We start from the raw sequence: 20626 nt of genomic DNA, 5'->3' as shown, positions 1-20626 counted from the left end.
CATTTGTGGATTAACTATACAGCTTTGTTTTTGTGTTATCTTTATCTGCTACATACTACGTTGATTTATTCAAGCATCATTTTTGCTGGAACACAGCCCATAATCACTTTATTTGTTTTAAACTTTGTCCTTCCTTTTCTTAGCCTTTCCTTTCTCTATCTGTATTTAAATTGTATGTTCTTTGGCGAAGGGGCTGGCCTTGTTTTTTTTTTTTACTTCTGTGAATTACCATGGAAATGTATAGTGCTATATTAATAATATAACAATGCACTGTGCTTACCTGTCAGTAATTTATAAATAGTTATCTACATATCTTAATATTATATAGCTACACGTTGTGACGTGCTGCAGTGCTCACATCCTTAGCTGTTCTGGATAACTGTATGGGTTCTGTAAAGGACTCTTTGAGCACTGTACTCTGAATAAGTGTTCCAAAAACTAAAACACCACCGTTTTGACAATGATGTCTTTAAAGTGCCTGAAATGCCTAAGAAACCTGTGCCAGAGAAGAAAGTACCTGTTGCTGTTCCCAAGAAAGAAGTAACTCCTCCAGCTAAAGGTACATCACCTTTTGAGTGTGAACATTAACAATATGTTTGTCTTAATAATTTTTGATTACTTCTAAATCTAACAATATGTTATATATACTTTTATATCCAGTCTATTGTTTGTCTGTTCTTTGTCTATGTAGTTCTCAAAATCTTTTTAGAAAGATTATTTAAATCTGTTTTTAATATCCTCAAAGTTCTTGAAGTGCCTACAAAACCTGTTCAAGTTCCCATTCCCAATAAAGTGGTACCTCCATCTGCTAGAAGTATATCAAATAGTAGATTGCATTCTATATGCAACTCTTTAATGCTGCTGTTTTAAATGTCTTTCATGCAGTTTATATGTAAATAGATTTGTGTTTCAATGACAATGATTATTTGTGCATCATAACTGTATGTTTTATATAACACCACTTAATGCTAACTAGCAACAATTCTAGTTTCTTTACTTAAAGAATGCAGTCTTAAAATACTTGTGTGCATATTCCAAATGTCAGAGTTTGGGTCTGATTTCTTCAAAGACACCTTTTCTTTTGGTAACCCATCTCTGTACGTTAAGGTGTACAGTTTGTGTGTTAAATGGCTTATCTTCCTCAGATGAATGGATGAATGCACTTCTATAGTAACGTACCCAGTAATCCTTTTCAGAACTAGCATTCAGTATTCTATTTGATATTTTTGAAGTGCCTGAGGTGCCTAAAAGACCTGTCCCAAAAGAAGAAGTTGCTGTTCCTAAAAGAGAAGAGGCTCCACCAGCAAAAGGTACATTACCTTGTAGTTTACTGTGTAAAAGACTGTTCTTTAGTGTTTTGATTGTGTTGTGGAAATGTGTGTCTGGATGTAATCTCCTCTTTAAAGTCTCCATTTGTGTATGTGTTGCTTTTTCCATTTTGTAAGTCCTAAAATGAAATAATATCTTCAAAGTGCCTGCAGTGCCTAAGAGAGTTGTCCCTGAAGAAAAATCACCTGTTGCTGTTCCTAAAAGAGTGGAGGCTCCCCCAGCTAAAGGTATGCTTCCCGATAGAGTGACAGATCATGCTGATTCTTAAATAGCATCTGTTCTTATCTTCTGTTTTGTTATTGGCCTCTTACTGTATTTGTAAGATTTGTGTTGCTGTTGGGAGTTATCCGTTACTGTACTGCGTTATTGACAGAGGATCATGAGTTTATTTTGTGTGTATTGTGTAGTACTCTGTCATCTACTATTTGTGCTCTTGTTATATAGCATCAGTGTTCTTAAATCTTCAAAAACTTAGTCATAGCAATCTGGGATATTATCTACACATTGCAATTAGAAATTCATAAATTTTATATTAGTACCTTTCAAAGTGCCTGAGGTATATCAGAAAGCAGTTTTAGGAGAAAAAGTCTATATTACAGAAGAAAGAGTATCTGTTATAATCTCTAAAGGAGTGATGTCCCACCACCTGAAAGTATATTGCAAGTAGTGATCCATGTGAGAAACATCAATTCTGTAGATTGTTCTTGTTGTCTTAGAGTGCAAATCTGTTGTTTAAAGGCATGATTCCTAATACAGAAATGTGCCTTGGTTGTTATATGTGAGGTTTTGCATTACAACTTTTTACATGTAGAGCCCATAACTTCCCAGTTGCTCAGAGCTTTCTGTGGGGTGGGTGTCCAGCCCTTGTACTTTTAGTCCCTGATACGAAACCCATTGAAGTGAATGGAAAGATTCTCATTGATTGCAGTGGCCTTTGGATCAGACTCCTAATGAAGACACAATGAAAGTTAAGGATAATTGGATAGTAAGCACCTTGAGGGATCTGGCCCATGAGGTATGGGTACACACATGAGGGTTGTATCCCTCACTTCCTTCCCCACATACAAAAGAACTATTCATTGTGCTACAGATGAGAAACACTGACTTGCTTTTGCACTATAACTCATTGCCATTCTGGGGCAGATTCTCAGCTTGAATGGAGACTGACTTCAATGGAGTTATAACAATTTATGCCAGTTAAGGATCTCCCCCATAGTGTTCCAAGCCAAGATTCCCCACTTGTGTAATCCATTAATGAATAGTCAGTCAGATTGGGATAGTTAACACATATTTATTAAGATAACAACAAAAGGGCCAAAATTCCTAAAGTCAACACCTAAGTTACCCCTATGAAATATGAATATGCGGAAAGGTATTTGTTCATGTAAACATGTTCCTTTCTGCTTGTACCTATGCAAATTGGCCTCTTGCCCCATCACAAGTTGAGTTTTCCCTGACACAGTTCTAAAGAATATGCTGGTTTCTCAGTTTATTTGTCCAGCACATCACCTGCCCTCTTATTTTGTACTAGTCTTTCTTTACCACCCACCAAAAGAGTAAGAAGAATTATTTAACTACTTTACTGCTGGTCCTCCATTGTAGCTGCTGTAATGGGACATTTGGGAAGCTGTGGCACTCCACTGAAAACACAGTTGAACTCTGAGAGCTACCGTAGATGTAATTTGCCCCCTGTCCCTAGCACATGGGCAAGGAACAGAATTTAATGCAAGGCAAACATACATGTACAAAGCATTTCATGTTTCCTGTCTATGGCTGTAGTTGTCGCATTGATTTTATCAGAATTGTTATACCTCTGCCATAACCATTGTTCCACAAAAAACATTAAAACTGAACCTGTCTTTAAAGAACCAACACTGGAAGAATGGATAGAAGAAGAGGAAGAGGAAGCAATCATTTCTGTTCACAGAGAAGAGGAGATTTCATCACTTACAGGTACAACCACAATTCAAGGAGTGTAGGCTAAAATAAAAACGATCTCGGAATCTTGCTATTTTTGAAATAATTTTTTAGTTTTTATAAAAAAAAAAATCAAGTTTTTCCTCAGTGTGTAGATGAACATTTTTCATTACACCATTTGTTTAAATGCTGGTAAAGTTTCATATATTATGACATTTTGCCACTACTAAACAGCTCTGCCACTTCTTACGATCAGTCTTCAGCCCAACCCACTACAAAACAGCATAGTTGGTTGCTTACAGAAAACAGGTGAAAAGCATCAATCTAATCTTAAATATCAAGAGGATCCTCTGTCCCTCAGTGTTTATGAAGATTTTGTTTCTGAGAGTATTATTCCTCCTTTCCTGTTGTTTGACTGACCAACTCAGAGATCAATAATGACATTCTGTGGACTTCCTTAGACAATTCCATTACATATGAGAACAAGCAAACCCACAGAAACACCTATCTATTGTCAGGGAATTCATAGTGAGATTGTGTGTTGCTTTTTCTTTTGGTTTCTCTGGTTTTGAAATTTCCTAAAATCACACAATATTTTTAAAGTGCTTAAGAAAGAACCATTAGAGGAATGGATACCCCCGGTTGCTATTGAAATAGAAGAACCTCAATTCACCAAAGGTAAACTAATGAAAATGATATTCTCTAGATGTCTTTATCTGTTCCTTTATTTCACACATTTTGTTTGTTTGTGTTTGTTTCAAATACTTTTCATGTAGATATTTTGTGTTTTAGTGACAGTAACCTCTGTCTGATACTTCACCGTGTATTAACTATTACTTGTGTTTTTTGTATTGTTTTTGTTAATTGTTCCTTCTTCTTTTACTGTCTCACTTTTGGATTCAATGAAATTTCATGTATATTTTCTTTCAACAAAAATCAGTCAAGATTAAAAATATTTATTTCTAGCTGCTTATTATTAAAGTTCATTCCAAATATTACAATTAACTATTCCTACACTTAATACTTTTAAAGTGACTGAAGTGCACAGGAAAATTATCACCAAAGAAAAAGTAGCCATCTCTGAAAAGGAGGAGGCTCCACCAAAAAGAGGTACATTGCCTTTTGAAGCTACGCAACAGATATTTATATCTTGTCTTGTATCTCTGTCTAATTATGTTGCATAAAATATAGATTCTGGTGTGTGCTTTCATTTCCTTATTTGACTTACACAAATGTCAGGCCTCTGTGTTTGTATTTTTGTTGCCTATTATTTTTGCCATTTGTGAGTAATTCAAAACTCCTAAAAACGAACAATATCTTTAAAGTGCCAGAAGGGCCCCAGAAAGCTGTGCCGGAAGAGAAAGTGCCTGTTTCAGTCCACCAAAAAGAGGTGGCTCCACCGGCTAAAATTACTTCCGCTCTTTCTGGGGATACAGGAGGTTTCTGCATATTGGAAATCAGTGGAACGCAGCAGGCCTTGAACCTGTGAATTATTTGATTTTAAAAAACAGTTTATATTCACTTTTTGTTATGAATTAAAAGGAATTTTGATTTCTGCCCTCTAAAAAAATACAGAAAATCAGGTAAAACAATCACACTCCTGCATTTCTTGTGTATTCAAAACTGCTATGAATTGCATAGTTGTTTTGGGTGCACACTAATTTTCACAAACTGAGTATCACCGATATGCAGAAGCTCACTGTCTCTTCTTAAAAATAAACAGTATCAGTCTTTTCAGATCATCAGCATTTTTTTCAAAGATGCCTTTGTGTCCTTAACATCTGTCATTTTTTTGTGTGTTTAAAATGTTATCTTTTATGTTTTTATTGTTTATGAAATTTTGTAGTTAAATTACATGTAATGGAAAGTGCTAGCAATGCTGAAGAATCTTACATTCAAATTCTATTACTGTGTCATGTACATATGCTTTAGTCATTCTTTTTAATGTACATATGTCTCTTTCTATTCTTGCAATTGCTATTTTTAAAGTACCAGAAGTTCCAAAGACAGTTGTCACAGAAGAAAGAGTGTCCATTGCTGTTCCAAAAAGCAAAGCAGCTCCACCAGCAAAAGGTACCCACATCCATAGAATAAATTATAAAAGAAATAATTGCCTGGCTGTTGGTCCTCCAGTCTGACTACCATATTGCCACAGTAACTTCTCTTGAATTCTGACATTCCACCAAAATCCTAGGAACCTTAAGGGATACAGGGGCAGCCGTAGGGGTGCATTTCCCTCCATTTTATCTGGTGTCAGAGGTGGCAGGAAAGCAATTAAAATGTCATATTTCCGTAACAACCACATTGAGTGGATAGGGAATGTATAACCTCTACCCCAAATATTGTTTCAGAGGAACAATACTAAAACTAGACTTTATCTTTAATGTACCAACAGTGGAAGAGCATTGGGCTTTGTCAGAGGAAATGTCCATCTCTCTTCACACAGAGGAGGAGGTTTCATACACAGGTATGAACTAAACTAAAAGAGTTTTAGGCCTGAATGAAATCTTTTAGTTTTGCCGCCATTTTTTAAAATCTATTTTGTTTTGCAAGCAAAACTCAGGATTTCAAGATGAGTGTAGATTAAAAGTTTGTATTACACCTGGGGCAGGCCAATGTTTTTCCTGAAAGTGAAGCCCTTTGAATTTCTCTGATCTCAAGAGGCTTAAATCTTCCATCCTGAGATTCCTGACTTCTTTTGTTTTCCTGGGGGAAGCTTTGGCCATGTCTACACTACCAGGGTAATTTGACCTAAGTTATGCTACTCCAGCTATGTCAATAATGTACCTGGAGTCAACATCACTTAGGTCAGCTTACCCGGGTGTCTACACCACACTGCATCAACAGGAGATGCTCTCCCGTTGACTTACCTTACTCTTCTCGGGGAGCTGGAGTACTGGAGTCGACCAGAGAGCGCTCTGCTGTCAATTTAGTGGGTCTTCACTAGATCCACTAAATTAATCCCCACTACACCGATCTCAGCAGCGTCGATCCCCAGTAAGCATAGACATGGCCTCGGTTATTTAATTAGCTCCTCTCTTGGATGCAACCAGTGTGCCACCTGTCTTTCTCTGCCCTCTGAGGGGAAACTTCCTGGCCAACTCCCTACTAAATATGCAAGTGCTCTCCTCTTCTGTGCTGTCTGTCCTCCTTTCTGCCTCTCTATGGGAAGCCAGCACATCCTGAAGTAGTGATACAGTAAAGGCTCCTCTGGCCCTTCCTCTGCTGTCCTGTGAGTACTTGAACTCACTCTGGGGCTGAGAGAACCCAGAGTGCTCCAAGCCATTGTTGAGCACTCTGGGTGTTTCAGCAGTTCGGAGAAGAGCCTGTGAAGGAAGAGTGAGCCAGCTGTCCCCAAAGGGAGAGGAGGTCAAGGTCTACAGGCATCCCTGAGAAGGCAAGTAGAAGTGCAGCGAGTGGGACAGAGCTTTCTTGAGCAGCAGAGTCTTCTGGCTGGGGCAATTTGGGCCAAATGTGGCTGGTTTTGTAATCAAGCCAATGAAAGTTGCCAGGCTCAATCAATTTCATCTTGAGTTTATAGGTTCAGACTTACCTGACACTTAAGATTAAAGGTGTGGTGCCGAAAATTTATGCACCAGCCCTGCCAGAAAGTTACAAAGAAACTGGGCTTATTTCACACAGCCTAAAAAGAACACTTGTTACCAGAAGAGGGAGATTTGCAGGCTGTGGCTTCAGTCATCTAAAAAAAGCATCCACCTGCTTGAACTAGACCTTCACAGCAAATTGCTGCTACAAGCAAAGATTAGGTTGTTCCTTGCAGAATGTAGGTAGAAATACTTAGACCTATTACTGCCAAGTAGATTCCATCTGCAGTACCAAGAAGAAAATTCCCAACTTCTTTGCTATTTCAGAGATCCTAAAAGGTCATCCAAATGCCAGGGCACACTGTAGTTTTTCCTGGATGACTTCACACACTAATAACCAGCAATTTCAGAGTCAGAAGAAAAAAACTACCCAGTACTGTTTCAAAAAGAGAAGAAACTCCACCAACAAAGTGTGCACTCTCTCCTGGATGAATCTGCAAAACTGAACATAATCTACATAATAAGCTTTTTGGAGTCTTTACAGTTAAAATCTTGTCATTTTCTACATGTGGACATGGGTTACTTCTAATTTACTGCAAGCACAAGATCACTGTCTACTTCCATCTGTGCAAGTGGCTTGTTTGTACCCACTCTCCCATCTTACGCTAGAACGATGGGATTGGAATGTTTATCTGTTCTGTACAAATTCTTTGTCTCAAGTGGCTGTCAGAGGGCTCTTGCTGTATTTACTGGAGAAGCCACAGGGGCCCATTTGTATGAAGTACCCTGCTCTCCTCATACGGAAAGGGGCAGTCACTGAAGTCACAGAGGGCCTGAATTTTCTCAGGATTTGATTGGATTTTGTACCAGAACTCTGACCTGGAATGTGTATAAATGCACTGTTGGGAGAAGTGAATACAGCAAAGAGCATCTGCTTATAGGTATATGTTGAGACATGATATGTCTTTTTGTTGTTGTATTAAATTATGGTCTAATGCTTCCATAATACCTCGCCAATCTGTAGTTGCCTTGGTGATCTGTGAGCCACATATAATTATGTTACCCTTTTTTATATATTTTTCTTCTGTATTATTGAATTACACCATTGTGTATTAGTGTTCTACATCTTGCCTCTAGCATTTATGCTTCTGTACATTGTTTTTTAAAGTTTTTAAATGTAAATATTCTGTATCTTTAAAGTGCCTGATGTTCCCGAGAGAGTAGTCATAGAAGAAATATTACCAATTTCTATTACTAAAAAAGTGAAGAAGCCGCCAGCTAAAGGTACATTGGATATAGCATTTGATCCAACATATAATGTTCTTTGTATGTCTGTGCTGTAAATGTGCTATGAATTCTGCCTTGTGTTTTTAGTGAACGTTCTTGATTTCATGTTGCTGTTACTAAACCTACACAATAATTTAAAATGTCTGAAGTGCCTAGGAAGTTTACCCGAAAGAAAAGGAAACATGCTACTACTCTCCAAAAGTATAAATTCTGCAAAACAAATATATGTCCAGCTATTGGTGCATTAAAATTTAAGTTGCTCTGCTGTCTCTGTTAACTTAAATTCATGTTTGCTTGTTGTTTTGTGAGAATGAGCAAACTTATGGAGACACCTGTAACCTTTAAAAATATACTGGTGGATCTGTACCACAGGTAACAAAGAGCAGCAAGTACAAAGCCATTGCCTGAATTCCCTCTGCATGTGACCTGTTGAATCTGCCTGTATCCAGCTGAATTCTCAAGATGACAAATTCCAGTGAGATCTATGCGTTCCTAGGGTCTCACTGAGGTCAATGGGAAACCTTCAATTGATTTGAGGGGGCATTATATCTAGCCCTGCAAAGTGCTGAGCAACTCCTGGAGGTAGTAAGTGTTCTGGACTGACCTAATTCCCAAATAAGTCATTGAGATTGACACTGGGGAAGTTAAATCAGTTTCTGAGGGCCCTTCATACCTACAGTAGCTCAGCGCGTTGCAGGATCATGTCCAGAGGCAGGAGGCACCTTAAAAAAAAGTATCTTACATTATTGTGATGTGATTTCCTTCCTAGTCTTTTTGTTAAGACTTTGCAGAAAATGGTAGCACTAATTTTAAGTTATATGACAAATGAAAATTATATTTTGAAATCTGAGCTAAAACCGTCCAGTAAATTAGCCACCTTTCCTTTGTCCAGCCAGTATTTCTCTAAAACAAATTCAGCAGAGGCTGTAATAAAAGAAACGATTTGGCTCAGCACAACTATTTCCGCTTGAATTAAATGCATATATCCCCAACCTAACTCTCCCAGGTGGTCTGCCCATTTCCCTGTTGCAGCTAGAAACTATCTCATTGTACATCAACACTGGAAAAAAAAAAAAAAAAAAAAAACCCAGGGCAGTGAGTTTCAAAGTCTAGGTCAACTGACTCTGGTTTGTGAGGGTCAGGCTACAGCACTAAAAATACAAGTGTAAACATTCTGCTCAGGTTGGAGCCCAGGCTTTGAGACCCCTCCCATCACTGGTTTCTGAGCTCCAGCCCAAACAGGAACATCTAAACTGCTATTTTAAAGCCCTGTAGTGAGAACCCACGTATGTTGATCCTGACTCTGAAGGCATGGCTACACTTGCAGATGTAGAGCACTTTGAGTTAAACCAGCCTTCGGAGAGCGCAGTAGGGAAAGCACTGCAGTCTGTCCACCCTGACAGCTACAATCACACTGGCGTGGCCACATTAGCAGCTTTTGCAATGGCCACAGAGAGCAGTGCATTGTGGTAGCTATCCCAGCATGCAAGTGGCTGCAACGTTCTTTTCAAATGGGGGGGAGGGGTTGAGTGTGACAGGGAGTGTGTTGTGTGTATGTGGGGGGAGAGAGAGTGGGTTTTGGGGGGAGCTGAGAGCATGTCAGCATGCTGTCTTGTAAGTTCAGACAGCAGCAAACCCCCCCCCCCCGCCTCTCTCTCTCACACACAACATTCCACACTAATGGTTGCTTTGTCTCGGAGCAGATAAGCAGCTGGCTGTCAGAAATGGAGCTTTCAGAGGGCATATCCGCATTTCTACAGCGGGTTCAAAACAATGGGAAGAGTGGTCACTTGACTTAAGGGGATTATGGGACGTTTCCAGAGGCTGATCAGAGCGTAGTAATCCAACACCTCTTTCACACTGACGCCCGGGCATTTCAGCCAAGGCACAATAGCGTTAATCTTTTCGCTGAGGTGGAGCACCAGAAGCGCTCTAGCCGTGGAGTCAGAACGCTCTACGTGCCTTGCCAGTGTGGACGGGTAGTGAGCTAGGGCGCCCGGGGCTGCTTTAATGCACTCTAACTTGCAAGTGTAGCCAAGCCCTGAGACTCCTTCCTATGGGTTTTGTTTGTTTGGATTTTGCACTGTAAATATACCTTAAGACTCCATTTCACATTTAAGCAGCCACACCCTTAGAGTTTACTGTATGTCCTGGTTCTCAGATATCAGTAAATTGCTACACAGTTTGGATCTTGCTACTATTTGCGGGATAGGCAGTACTTCTAGTGCAGGTGAAGACTGGGTGAATTAGATTTTCTAAATCAAGCATTCCATAGATACACTAACCAAGGACTCTATTTGTCTTTTTCACATCATAGTTTTTCTGAAAGTTTACAAGTGTTATCAAGGAAACAATCTGGAAAACGAAGCAGCAAATATATGTGTTGTGGGTGTCAGTACTCTTTGTTGGTTATTCTTTTTTAATCATTTCATTACTTGTGAAGGTAATATATGCAATAATAGACCAAATATACCGAATAGGTCACTTCTGTATTCTTAACATTAATATCTTTAAAGTGAGTGAAGAAGAGCCTTACTACATAGAGGAGGAAGTACTTGTACCTGCTCCTAAAAAAGTGGAAGCCCCACCAGCTAAAGGTATATTATTTCTTTGCCTCCTATAACATAGAAAAATGTCTTTCTTTCAATTTCAATCTTTAATCTTTTCAATCTTACCTTGATCAGTAAAATATAGCTTAGATACTTTTAATTTTTTTAGCATTAAACAAGTACATGTGCCTGTTTGTGTCAATTGCCAGTGTATTCATACTGAGATTTGTGTGTTCCTTTTTCTTTTGGTTTCTTTGGTATTGAAATCATTCCAATTTTCTAAAATTACACAATATTTTTAAAGTACTTAAGAAAAAACCACCAGAAGAATGGATACCCCCGGTTGCTATTGAAATAGAAGAACCTCAATTCACCAAAGGTAAACTAATGAAAATTGATATTCTCTAGATGTCTTTATCTTTTTCTTTATCTTACACATTTTGTTGTTTATTTGTTTCAAATGTTTTTCATGTAGATATTTTGTGTTTTAGTGACAGTAACTTCTGTCTGGATCTTCATTGTGTATAGACTATCACTTGTGTCCTTTGTACTGTTTTTCTAAATTGTTCCTTCTTCTTCTTCTGTCTCATTTTTGTATTCAGTGAAATTTCATGTATATTTTCTTTCAACAAAAATCAGTCAAGATTAGAAAGACTTATTTCTAGCTGCCTATTATTAAAGTGCATTCCACATATTACAATTAACTATTCCTACGTCTGATATTTTTAAAGTGACTGAAGTGCATAGGAAAATTATCACCCAAGAAAAAGTAGCTGTCACTGAAAAGGAGGAAGCTCCACCAAAGAGAGGTACATTGCCTTTTGAAGCCATGCAGCAGATGTTTCTCTCTTAATATTGTCTTGTGTCCTGAACTGCCTAATTATGTTGCATAAAATATAGATGCTGGTTTATGCTTTAATTTCCTTATTTGACTTACACAAGTGTCAGGCCTCTGTGTTTGTATTTTTGTTGCCTATTATTTTTGCCATTTGTGAGTAATTCAACACACCTAAAAATGAACAATATCTTTAAAGTGCCAGAAGTTCCCAAGAAAGCTGTGCCAGAAGAGAAAGTGCCCGTTCCGGTCCACAAAAAAGTGGTGGCTCCACCAACCAAAGGTACATCAGCTGTTTCTGGTGATACAGGAGGCTTCTACATATCAGAAATCAGTGGGAACTGGCAGGCCTTGAACCTGTGAATTGTTTGATTTTTTTTTTTTAAAAAAAACTTATACTTTCTTGATCATAAATTAAATAGAATTTTGATTGTTTCTGCCCTGCAAAAAAATGCAGAAAATCATATAAAACAGTCAGTCTCCTGCATTTCTTGTGCATTCAAAACTGCTATGAATGCATAGTTGTTTTGGGTGCACGCTAATTTTCATAAACTGAGCATCAATCATATGAAGAAGCTGATTGTCTCTTCTGAAAAGAAAGTATCAACATCTTTTCAGATCATCAGCATTTTTTTGAAAGATGGTCTTGTGTCCTTAACATCTGTCATTTTCTTGTGGGTTTAATATGCTGTCTCTTATGTTTTTTCTGTGTGTAAAATTTTTTAATTAAATTACATGTAATGGAAAATACCAGGAATGCTGAAAAATCTTACATTCAAATTCTAGAGTCCTTACTGTGTCATGTATATATGCTTTAGACATTCTTTTTTTGTGTGTGCATATGTCTCTTTCTGTTTTTCTTTTCATGCTTTTATAAATATCTTTGCTGTTACTAAAACTGCACAATAATATAAAGTGAAGTGCCTAGGGAGCTTACCCAAAAGAAAAGGAAACATGCTACTACTCTCCAAAAAGTATAAATTCTGCAAGCCAAATGTACATCCCGCTGTTGGTGCATTAAAGTTTAAGTTGCTCTGTTGGCTCTGTTAACTTAAATTCTTGTTTGTTGTTTTGTGAGAATGAGCAAACTTATGGAGACACCTGTAATCTTTAAAAATATACTGGTGGATCTGTAACACAGATAACTTAACACTGCATAGAGCAACGAACACAAAGCCATTGCCTGAATTCCCTCTGCACGTGACATGTTGAATCTGTCTGTATCCAGCTGAATTCTCAAGATGACAAATTCCAGTGAGATTTATGTGTTCCTAGTGTCTCACTAAGGTCAATGGGAGACTTTCAACTAGCTTCAGTGGGCATTAGATCTAGCCCTGCAAAGCACTGAGCATCTCCTAGCAGTATTGAGTGTTCAGGCCTGGTCCATCTCCCACTTAAGTCATTGACAGTGACTCCATTGACTTCAGGGGGAGTTGGATCAGTCTTTGAGGGCACTTCATACCTACAGTAGCTCAGCCCTTTGCAGGATTGTGTCCAAAAGGAGAAGGCATCATGAAAAAGAAACTAACGTTAGCCTGATGTGATTTTCTTCCCAATCTTTTTGTTCAGAGTTCCTAGAAAATGACAGCACTGACTTTAAAATATATGGCAAATGAAAACCATGTTTTGAAATCTGAGCCAAACCTTCCAGTAAATTAGCTACCTTTCCTTCATCCACCTAATGTTTCTCTAAAACAAATTCAACAGAGACTATAATATAAGAAAGGATTTGGCTCACCACAAAAGACTACTGCTTGACATAAATGTCTACATCCCAAACCCAAATCTACCAACTGGTCTCTCCATCTAAGACTCCATTTTACACTCACACAGCCACACCCGCTGTGTTTATTGTATGTCCTGGTTCTCAGACATCAGTAAATTGCTACACAGTTTGGATCTTGCTACTATTTTGGGGATAGGCAGTACTCCTAGTGCAGGTGAGACTGGGTTAATTAGATTTCCTAAATCAAGCATTCCATAGATACACTAACCAAGGACTAGATCAAACATGCCAAATACATCAATTCTGTATCTTTAACATTAATATCTTTAAAGTGACTGAAGAAGAGCCTTTCTATGTAGAAGAGGAAGTACCTGTCCCTGTTCCCAAAAAAGTGGAAGTCCCACCTGCTAAAGGTACATCAACTCTTAAATATCAAATGTCAATTGTTCTGCATCTTAGTGTTTCTGATTTTGTTGTTTTTGATGTATGTCCCTATTACATGTGTGTTACAAACTTCTCTTTTGACTAAGCAAGTGTTTCCTTACTGTTTTGATACTTTTCCTGTTTCTTAAACTATACACTGTAATATTTTTTTAAGTGCCTGAGAAGCCTAAGAAAGTTGTCCCACCACCAAAAGTTCCTGCTGCTCCTAAAATTGAGGAAGCTCCACCAGCAAAAGGTATAAGTTACTAATTAAAATGATTCTTCCTTACCTTGAAAGACGTGACAAAGGTCTTCTCTTCTCATGTTCTTGGTTTTAGTGTCTGTTAATAAAGATGTGAGTTTCTTATAAATCACAGTCTGACTGTTTGCATTACAACGGTGTGTTCTGTATACTATTATTTGTTTTTCCTTACATAAACACTTTGGTTATTTTTAAACGAAGGAAACACTAATGTTACATACAAAATATATTCAGAATACTAGAGATCAATATTCTTAAAACTCTTCTTTCTAAAGTGCCTGAAGTTCGTAAGAAAGCTGTTCCTGAGGAGAAAGTGCCTGTCCCTGTTCCTAAAAAGGCAGAGGCCCCGCCAGCTAGAGGTACATCAGTTATTTGCTTCCTATAACTTGGAAAAATGTCTTTCTTTCAATTTCAGTCTTTAACTTCTTACCTTGTTGAGTAAAATGTAGTTTAGATGCTTTTAATTTTTTAGCATTACACAAGTACATGTGCCTGTTTGTGTCCATTGCCAGTTGTATTCATAGTGAGATTTCTATGTTGCTTTTTTTCTTTTTAGTTTAGTATTGAAATCATTCCAATTTTCTAAAATTACACAATATTTTTAAAGTACTTAAGAAAAAACTACCAGAAGAATGGATACCTCCTGTTGCTGTTGAAATAGAAGAACCTCAATTCACCAAAGGTAAACTAATGAAAATAATATTCTCTAGATGTCTTTATCTGTTCCTTTATCTTACACCTTATGTTTGTTTGTTTGTTCGTTTCAAATGTTTTTCATGTAGATATTTTGTGTTTTAGTGACAGTAACCTCTGTCTGGATCTTCACTATGTATAAACTATCACTTGTGTTCTTTATACTGTTTTTGTAAATTGTTCCTTCTTCTTTTACTGTCTCATTTTTGTATTCAGTGAAATTTCATGTATATTTTCTTTTATCAAAAATCAATTAAGATTAAAAAGATTTATTTCTAGCTGCTTATTATTAAAGCACCTTCCAAATATTGCAATTAAATATTCCTACGTTTGATATTTTTAAAGTGACTGAAGTGCACAGGAAAATTATCACCGAAGAAAAAGTAGCCATCTCTGAAAAGGAGGAGGCTCCACCAAAAAGAGGTACATTGCCTTTTCAAACTATGCAATAGATGCTTGTCTGTTATTAATGTCTTGTATCTAGAATAGTTTAGTTCCATTGCATAAAATGTAGATTCTGGTGTATGCTTTTGTTTCCTTATTTAACTTACAAAAATGTCAGGTCTCTGTGCTTGTATTTTTGTTGCCTGATTGTTTTTACTGTTTGTGTGTAATTCAAATCTCCTAAAAGTAAAAAAATCTCTTTAAAGTGCCAGAAGTTCCCAAGAAAGCTGTGCCAGAAGAGAAAGTGCCCGTTCCGGTCCACAAAAAAGTGGTGGCTCCACCAGCTAAAGGTAAATCAGCTCTTTTCTGGTGATAGAGGAGGCTTCTACATATCAGAAATCAGTGGGAACCAGCAGGCCTTGAACCTGGGAATGGTTTAATTAAAATAAAACAAACAGTTTATACTAATTTGTTTATAAATTAAAAGAAATTTTGGTTTCTGCCCTGCAAAAAATTTAGGAAATTATGTAAAACAGCTGATGCCCTGCATTTCTTGTGTATTCAAAACTGTTATTAATTGCAATCGTTGTTTTGGGTGCACACTAATTTTGATAAATTGAGCATCATTCATATGCAGAAGCTCACTGTGTCTTCTCTTTAAAAAAGTGTCAATGACTTTTCACATCATCAGCATTTTTATTTCAAAGATGCCTTTGTGTCCTTAACTTCTTTCATTTTCTTTTGGGCTTAAAAAACTCTTTTATCTTTTTTCGGTGTGTGAAATTTTGTAGTTAAATTACATGTACTGGAAAGTGCCAGCAACGCTGAACAATTAAATTCTAGAGCCCTTAATGTGTCATGTAAATATCTTTTAGTCATTCTTTTGTATGTGCATATGTCTCTTTCTGTTTTTCTTTTCATGCTTTTATTAATATTATTGCTGTTATTAAAACAGCACAATAATTTAAAATGTCTGAAATTAATAAGGAGCTTACCATGAAGAAAAAAACCTGGTATTATTCTTCAGAAAGTATATATTCCACAAGCCAAATGCATATCCAGCTATTTGTGCATTAAAGTTTAAGTTGACCTGTTGTCTTTGTGAACTTAAATTCTTGTTTGCTTATTGTTTGGTTTCAAGTCCATGTCTATTTTTAAACACACAAGCTTACTTCGTAAATGTGCATTTATTTTGTACTTGTTCATCCATAATTCTTTAACATGAGCATAAATTAACAGAGAGCATCTGAATTTTGCAATTTAGTATTCTTGCAATTACTATTTTTAAAGTACCAGAAGTTCCAAAGACAGTTGTCACAGAAGAAAGAGTGTCCATTGCTGTTCCAAAAAGAAAAGCAGCTCCACCAGCAAAAGGTACCCACATCCATAGAATAAATTATAAAAGAAATAATTGCCTGGCTGTTGGTCCTCCAGTCTGACTACCACATTGCCACAGTAACTTCTCTTGAATTCTGACATTCCACCAAAATCCTAGGAACCTTAAGGGATACAGGGGCAGCCGTAGGGGTGCATTTCCCTCCATTTTATCTGGTGTCAGAGGTGGCAGGAAAGCAATTAAAATGTCATATTTCCGTAACAACCACATTGAGTGGATAGGGAATGTATAACCTCTACCCCAAATATTGTTTCAGAGGAACAATACTAAAACTAGACTCTATCTTTAATGTACCAACAGTGGAAGAGCATTGGGCTTTGTCAGAGGAAATGTCCATCTCTCTTCACACAGAGGAGGAGGTTTCATACACAGGTATGAACTAAACTAAAAGAGTTTTAGGCCTGAATGAAATCTTTTAGTTTTGCCGCCATTTTTTAAAATCTATTTTGTTTTGCAAGCAAAGCTCAGGATTTCAAGATGAGTGTAGATTAAAAGTTTGTATTACACCTGGGGCAGGCCAATGTTTTTCCTGAAAGTGAAGCCCTTTGAATTTCTCTGATCTCAAGAGGCTTAAATCTTCCATCCTGAGATTCCTGACTTCTTTTGTTTTCCTGGGGGAAGCTTTGGCCATGTCTACACTACCAGGGTAATTTGACCTAAGTTATGCTACTCCAGCTATGTCAATAATGTACCTGGAGTCAACATCACTTAGGTCAGCTTACCCGGGTGTCTACACCACACTGCATCAACAGGAGATGCTCTCCCGTTGACTTACCTTACTCTTCTCGGGGAGCTGGAGTACTGGAGTCGACCAGAGAGCGCTCTGCTGTCAATTTAGTGGGTCTTCACTAGATCCACTAAATTAATCCCCACTACATCGATTGCAGCAGCGTCGATCCCCAGTAAGCATAGACATGGCCTCGGTTATTTAATTAGCTCCTCTCTTGGATGCAACCAGTGTGCCGCCTGTCTTTCTCTGCCCTCTGAGGGGAAACTTCCTGGCCAACTCCCTACTAAATATGCAAGTGCTCTCCTCTTCTGTGCTGTCTGTCCTCCTTTCTGCCTCTCCTATGGGAAGCCAGCACATCCTGAAGTAGTGATACAGGAAAGGCTCCTCTGGCCCTTCCTCTGCTGTCCTGTGAGTACTTGAACTCACTCTGGGGCTGAGAGAACCCAGAGTGCTCCAAGCTATTGAGAAACCCCATTGTTGAGCACTCTGGGTGTTTCAGCCCTGGGTGAATTAAAAGGCTTGTAGAGCCACAGCAGTGAGACTTGGCCTCACTGCAGCAGTATAACTGGTAGGATGGAAAGGACACCTGCACTTGGAGCTGTGAGAAGGGGAGAACTGCAGGAGAAGGCTCCTTGCTGGCCTCCCAAATAACAGGATGGGGGAGAAGACCAGCCAGCAGTTCGGAGAAAAGCCTGTGAAGGAAGAGTGAGCCAGCTGTCCCCAAAGGGAGAGGAGGTCAAGGTCTAAAGGCCTCCCTGAGAAGGCAAGTAGAAGTGCAGCGAGTGGGACAGAGCTTTCTTGGGCAGCAGAGTCTCCTGGCCTGGACAATTTGGGCCAAATGTAGCTGGTTTTGTAATCAAACCAATGAAAGTTGCCAGGCTCAATCAATTTCATCTTGAGTTTATGGGTTCAGACTTACCTGAACTTACCTGACACTTAAGATTAAAGTTTGAGGCACTGAAAATTTATGCACCAGCCCTGCCAGAAAGTTACAAAGAAACTAGGCATATTTCACACAGCCCTAAAAAGAACACTTGTTACCAGAAGTGGGAGTTTCTCAGGCTGTGGCTTCAGGCATCTAAAAAAAGCATCCACCTGCTTGAACTAGACCCTCACAGCAAATTGCTGCGACAAGCAAAGATTAGGTTGTTCCTTGCAGAATGTAGGTAGAAATACTTAGAACTATTGCTGCCAAGTAGATTCCATCTACCAAGAAGAAAATTCCCAACTTTTTTGCTATTTCAGAGATCCTAAAAGGTCATCCAAATGCCAGGGCACACTGTAGTTTTTCCTGGATGACTTCACACACTAATAACCAGCAATTTCAGAGTCAGAAGAAAAAACTACCCAGTACTGTTTCAAAAAGAGAAGAAACTCCACCAACAAAGTGTGCACTCTCTCCTGGATGAATCTGCAAAACTGAACATAATTTACATAATAAGCTTTTTGGAGTCTTTACAGTTAAAATCTTGTCATTTTCTACATGTGGACATGGGTTACTTCTAATTTACTGCAAGCACAAGATCACTGTCTACTTCCATCTGTGCAAGTGGCTTGTTTACTGGAGAAGCTCAAAGAGAGCCATAGAGGCATATTTGTGTGAAGGACCCTGCTCTCCTCATATGGAAGGGGACAGTCACCGAGGTCACATAGGGGCTGAATTTTCTCAGGATTTGATTGGATTTTATACCAGAGCTCTGACCTGGAATGTGTATAAATGCACTGTTGGCAGAAGTGGGTACAGCAAAGAGCGTCTGCTCATATGTATATGTTGAGACATGATATGTCTTCTTTGTTGTTGTTGTATAAAACTATGGTTTAATGTTTCCATTGTCAGTCTGCACAGTTGCCTTGGCGATATGTGAGCCATGTTTATGTTAGATACCCTTTTTTATATATCTTTCTTCTTGCCTCTAGTGTTTGTGTTTTTTGAAGTTTTTAAATGTAAATATTCTGTATCGTTAAAGTGCCTGATGTTCCTGAGAAAGTAGTCATAGAAGAAAAATTACCGATTTCTATTACTAAAAAAGTGAAGAGGCCACCAGCTAAAGGTACATTGGATATAGCATTAGATACTATAGTATAGTTCTGTAGTATTAGAACATATGTTCTTTGCATGTCAGTGTTGTAAATGTGCTGTGAATTCTGTCTTGTATTTTTACTGAACATTCTTGATTTGATTTAGTTCTTACATTACAATGCTTCATAGCTTTATAGTACTGTTCATGAGTATTTTTGTGATGGCTTTTAAAATTCTTTAAATTGATATCTTTTTAAAGTGCCTGAAGAACGTAAGACAGTTGTCCAGAAAGAAAAAATATATGTTGAAGTTCCCCAGTATGAAGAGGAAGAAGAAGAGGTCACCCACTATGAAGAAGAGGTCACCCACTATGAGGAGGAAGAGGAAGTTACCCACTATGAAGAGGAAGAGGAAGTTACCCACTATGAAGAGGAAGTCACCCACTATGAGGAGGAGGATGTTTCCCAATATGAAGAGGAAGTTCCTCAATATGAGGAAGAGGAGGAGGAGGAAGTTCCCCAGTATGAAGAAGAGGCTCCCCCACCAGTGAAAGGTATAATGAAATTTTGGGATAAAATCAGAATAGAACTCTTCTGTTTTGCAAATATGATTTTCTTTTAATTACTCCAGTACATTATTTTTCCTTTGTTATGATAATTAATTATTGGTGTGTGTTTCAAAGTGTGTTGCATGTTTGAATGCTTACTGTTCATTAAAATTTTTTGTAACTATAATCAGTGTTCCATGGTGTAAATAAGCAATTGGCAGCATAAGGAGTCTGTGTAATCAGATAAGGCAATGAACGTTCCAGTCAGTTTTATCTCTTGCTGGTTTGGGGCCTTATCTTGTTATCAGTCCATATTTTAAATTCCCGTTGACTTAGTGCAAGTTCCACAATCACAAGAAAAGGCATTTGTATCCCGATGATGGGTAGCCTAAGTGGCCAAAAGCACCTAAGTGATTTAGGAACACAAATCCCATTGACTTTCATTTTGGCGTTTTGGAAAATCCTAAATCATCTGTGGGATTTTTTTTAACATCACAGAAGCCAGAAATGGAAAGGGCTGATTAGATTATCCAGTCCATCTCTCAGAGTGTTTAAATATTTTCATAGGGAGAACAGTTGGTGAGGATGCTTGGAAGTCTCCATCACCTTCACGTATTAATCTCCACTGACAGGGTAATCAGGTCATAACTTCTCAACAAAACATTGTATTGTAAGAATATACCTATTTGTTGATTCTGAAACCGTTCACAGGAAATATTAGGCTTCCACTAATCTCCCAATCCTAATATTAAAAAAAAAAGTTTCAAACTGTCCCGTTTTGACACTTTCAAAACAAAAATTTTCAATGTTTGGTTTGAAACAACTTTTTAAAAGATGTTAGTTAATTTATACTAAAAATTTTATTTTAAAAGGTTGAAATTGACATTAAACATTGTAATCAACTTAATCCATCTGTTTAAAATGGTTGGTTCATCAACATTTTTGAGATTTCAACATTTTGCCCTAATTTGAGGATGGGAAAT

At 37.9% G+C, this 20626-nt stretch overlaps 1 protein-coding gene and 1 long non-coding RNA gene across 2 annotated transcripts in view; both read left to right on the top strand.

Moving 5' to 3' along the window:
- Positions 1-20626, top strand: part of TTN (titin) — a 309138-nt gene that overhangs the window by 143604 nt on the left and 144908 nt on the right. The window contains exons 117-132 of the mRNA XM_043525559.1: positions 476-559; positions 1233-1310; positions 1473-1556; positions 3196-3282; positions 3850-3924; positions 4279-4356; positions 11662-11821; positions 13296-13402; positions 13521-13601; positions 13787-13867; positions 14149-14232; positions 14481-14555; positions 14912-14989; positions 15217-15300; positions 19044-19127; positions 19356-19649. Coding sequence (XP_043381494.1) covers positions 476-559; positions 1233-1310; positions 1473-1556; positions 3196-3282; positions 3850-3924; positions 4279-4356; positions 11662-11821; positions 13296-13402; positions 13521-13601; positions 13787-13867; positions 14149-14232; positions 14481-14555; positions 14912-14989; positions 15217-15300; positions 19044-19127; positions 19356-19649 — 1614 coding nt within the window. The remainder of the gene's footprint in view (positions 1-475; positions 560-1232; positions 1311-1472; positions 1557-3195; positions 3283-3849; positions 3925-4278; positions 4357-11661; positions 11822-13295; positions 13403-13520; positions 13602-13786; positions 13868-14148; positions 14233-14480; positions 14556-14911; positions 14990-15216; positions 15301-19043; positions 19128-19355; positions 19650-20626) is intronic.
- Positions 5660-10673, top strand: LOC122462274. The gene is made up of 3 exons (XR_006284744.1): positions 5660-5713; positions 7992-8075; positions 10595-10673. It is a non-coding gene; the product is annotated as an uncharacterized LOC122462274 (long non-coding RNA).

This window comes from Chelonia mydas, chromosome 11, assembly GCF_015237465.2.
Source record: "Chelonia mydas isolate rCheMyd1 chromosome 11, rCheMyd1.pri.v2, whole genome shotgun sequence".
NCBI classification, from domain to species: Eukaryota; Metazoa; Chordata; order Testudines; family Cheloniidae; genus Chelonia; species Chelonia mydas.
Note: the sequence above shows the minus strand (reverse complement) of the source record. Positions and strands in the feature narration are given on the sequence as shown.